The sequence below is a fragment of the Prunus mume genome, linkage group LG4 (genome assembly GCF_029339155.1).
Source record: "Prunus mume cultivar Tortuosa linkage group LG4, ASM2933915v1, whole genome shotgun sequence".
NCBI lineage: Eukaryota > Viridiplantae > Streptophyta > Magnoliopsida > Rosales > Rosaceae > Prunus > Prunus mume.
The window spans coordinates 6,257,913-6,259,553 of NC_142701.1; the positions used below are offsets into that span (position 1 = coordinate 6,257,913).

Genomic DNA, 1,641 nt, shown 5'->3' on the forward strand with positions numbered 1-1,641 from the left:
TTAAGAAACTGAGAGGTACTGCGTACCATTTTTATTTCTTAAGAACTAAATTATAAACTTTAAAGATTACAAAGAAGAAGGAAACATCCAAACTTAGAATATATGCATATACACACCAAAAGAGGTAAAATGGATTTAGGGCTTATTTCGTGAAATTCGCAAGCACTTAACATACAATCAAAAGAGTGATGCTTTTTTTCAGGGGTAAACTTCAATAAGAGACCTGAGGCCCAATGTATGTGTAATCTTATAGTGAGAGAATCCAGCAGTCAGAAAGAGCTTTTCCCACTCTGCTTCACTACGCTCTTTGCCACTGACGTCGACCATCATCAACATATCCCACATGAGCTGAGTTTCAATTGATTTCTTATCCATCTCCTTATCATCTGCAGACACATTTATGTCCAGGATGATAACCTTTCCTCCTTCATTTTTGCTCAGAATTGCCTCTCTACTCTTCTTTAATATCTTCACGCTTTCCTCATCACTCCAATCATGCAGAATCCACTGATCATTGATGCCATGCATTAATTAATGGTTAATTACTTTAAAGTAAGACTTGAATTTATACTCACAACCACATCAGTCCACAGAATTAGTGTATGGTACCTGCTTAATATACTTTGTACATGCGCCGATTGATATGTCATTGTTAATAATTCATTTATGAATAGTAAGGTTTATTAAGATTTCAGAGGGACGGACCCACGGACCACTAGAAACATCGATATTCCCCCCAAATTAAGCACCAACATAGTCCAAGCTGGTGTGGGGTTTATATAAAAGGGCAATGTTATACATTTTGTCTAAGTTTCCAATGTGTTACTTTACATTCTTCAACAAGATTGTCTTTTTTTTTTTGAGTTTTATTATTAAACTCCCTTAAAAATTCCTTAAATACACAACTCGAGTTGAAAGCCAAGCAAAACAAGGACAAGTTCAGAAAATTCTGCAAAGGCAAGGGTGAGATGTGTTTACTAACAACAAGGTAATAATTAATTAGGAAATTAAGGAATAATAAAAATGAGAGAAATAATTGAGTTTTATATAAACAACTCGAGTTGAAAGCCAAGCAAAACAAGGACAAGTTTAGAAAATTCTGCAAAGGCAAGGGTGAGATGTGTTTACTGACAACAAGGTAATAATTAATTAGGAAATTAAGGAATAATAAAAATCAGAGAAATAATTGAGTTTTATAATTACCTTGAGGAAAATTGCATTTGCTGGGGGTATCTTCTCAAACATGTCTCCTCCAACAAAATCCAAATTGTGAGTCCCTTGCAAGTTTGCAACAACATGTGGTTGGTCAAAGACAGTGGAATTAATGTTGGAGAAGGCCTTGGCAATGGCCTTGGCCATGGTTCCTGTGCCACCTCCAACATCAACCAAGGAATTCAAACCCTCAAAAACTCCTTCACACTCTTCAACTACTGCCCTTACATGTCCATTAATAACATGCCAAGTGGATTTGAATAAAAAAATGTATGTTTTGAAATTATTTTCTCTTTTAAAAAAAAATTTAAAACGTTAAACTATTTTTTTTATAAAACATTTCTTCATTTAGATCCACTTGACATTTTCTCATTCGCTATGTATGCACCACATATGTGTCATGTCAGCAATTTAACAAAAAAAATTTAA

At 34.2% G+C, this 1,641-nt stretch overlaps 1 protein-coding gene across 1 annotated transcript; it reads right to left on the reverse strand.

Moving 5' to 3' along the window:
• LOC148917776 (trans-resveratrol di-O-methyltransferase-like) lies at positions 1-1,374 on the reverse strand. Its single transcript, XM_089051432.1, has 2 exons — positions 1,204-1,374; positions 1-507 (listed from the first exon to the last, which is right to left on the reverse strand). The coding sequence occupies exons 1-2, from the start codon at positions 1,357-1,359 to the stop codon at positions 199-201; spliced, it is 465 nt and encodes a 154-aa protein (XP_088907558.1). The 5' UTR covers positions 1,360-1,374; the 3' UTR covers positions 1-198.
• Between the last annotated feature and the right edge of the window lie 267 nt (positions 1,375-1,641).

What these genes read in the sequence shown, in the direction of transcription:
- LOC148917776 (XM_089051432.1), bottom strand. Translation starts at nt 1,359, where the DNA reads ATGGCCAAGGCCATTGCCAAGGCCTTCTCCAACATTAATTCCACTGTC. An exon ending in CAAATGCAATTTTCCTCAAG is followed by an intron (nt 508 to 1,203) that starts GTAATTATAAAA and finishes ATCAATGATCAG; the next exon opens with TGGATTCTGCATGATTGGAG.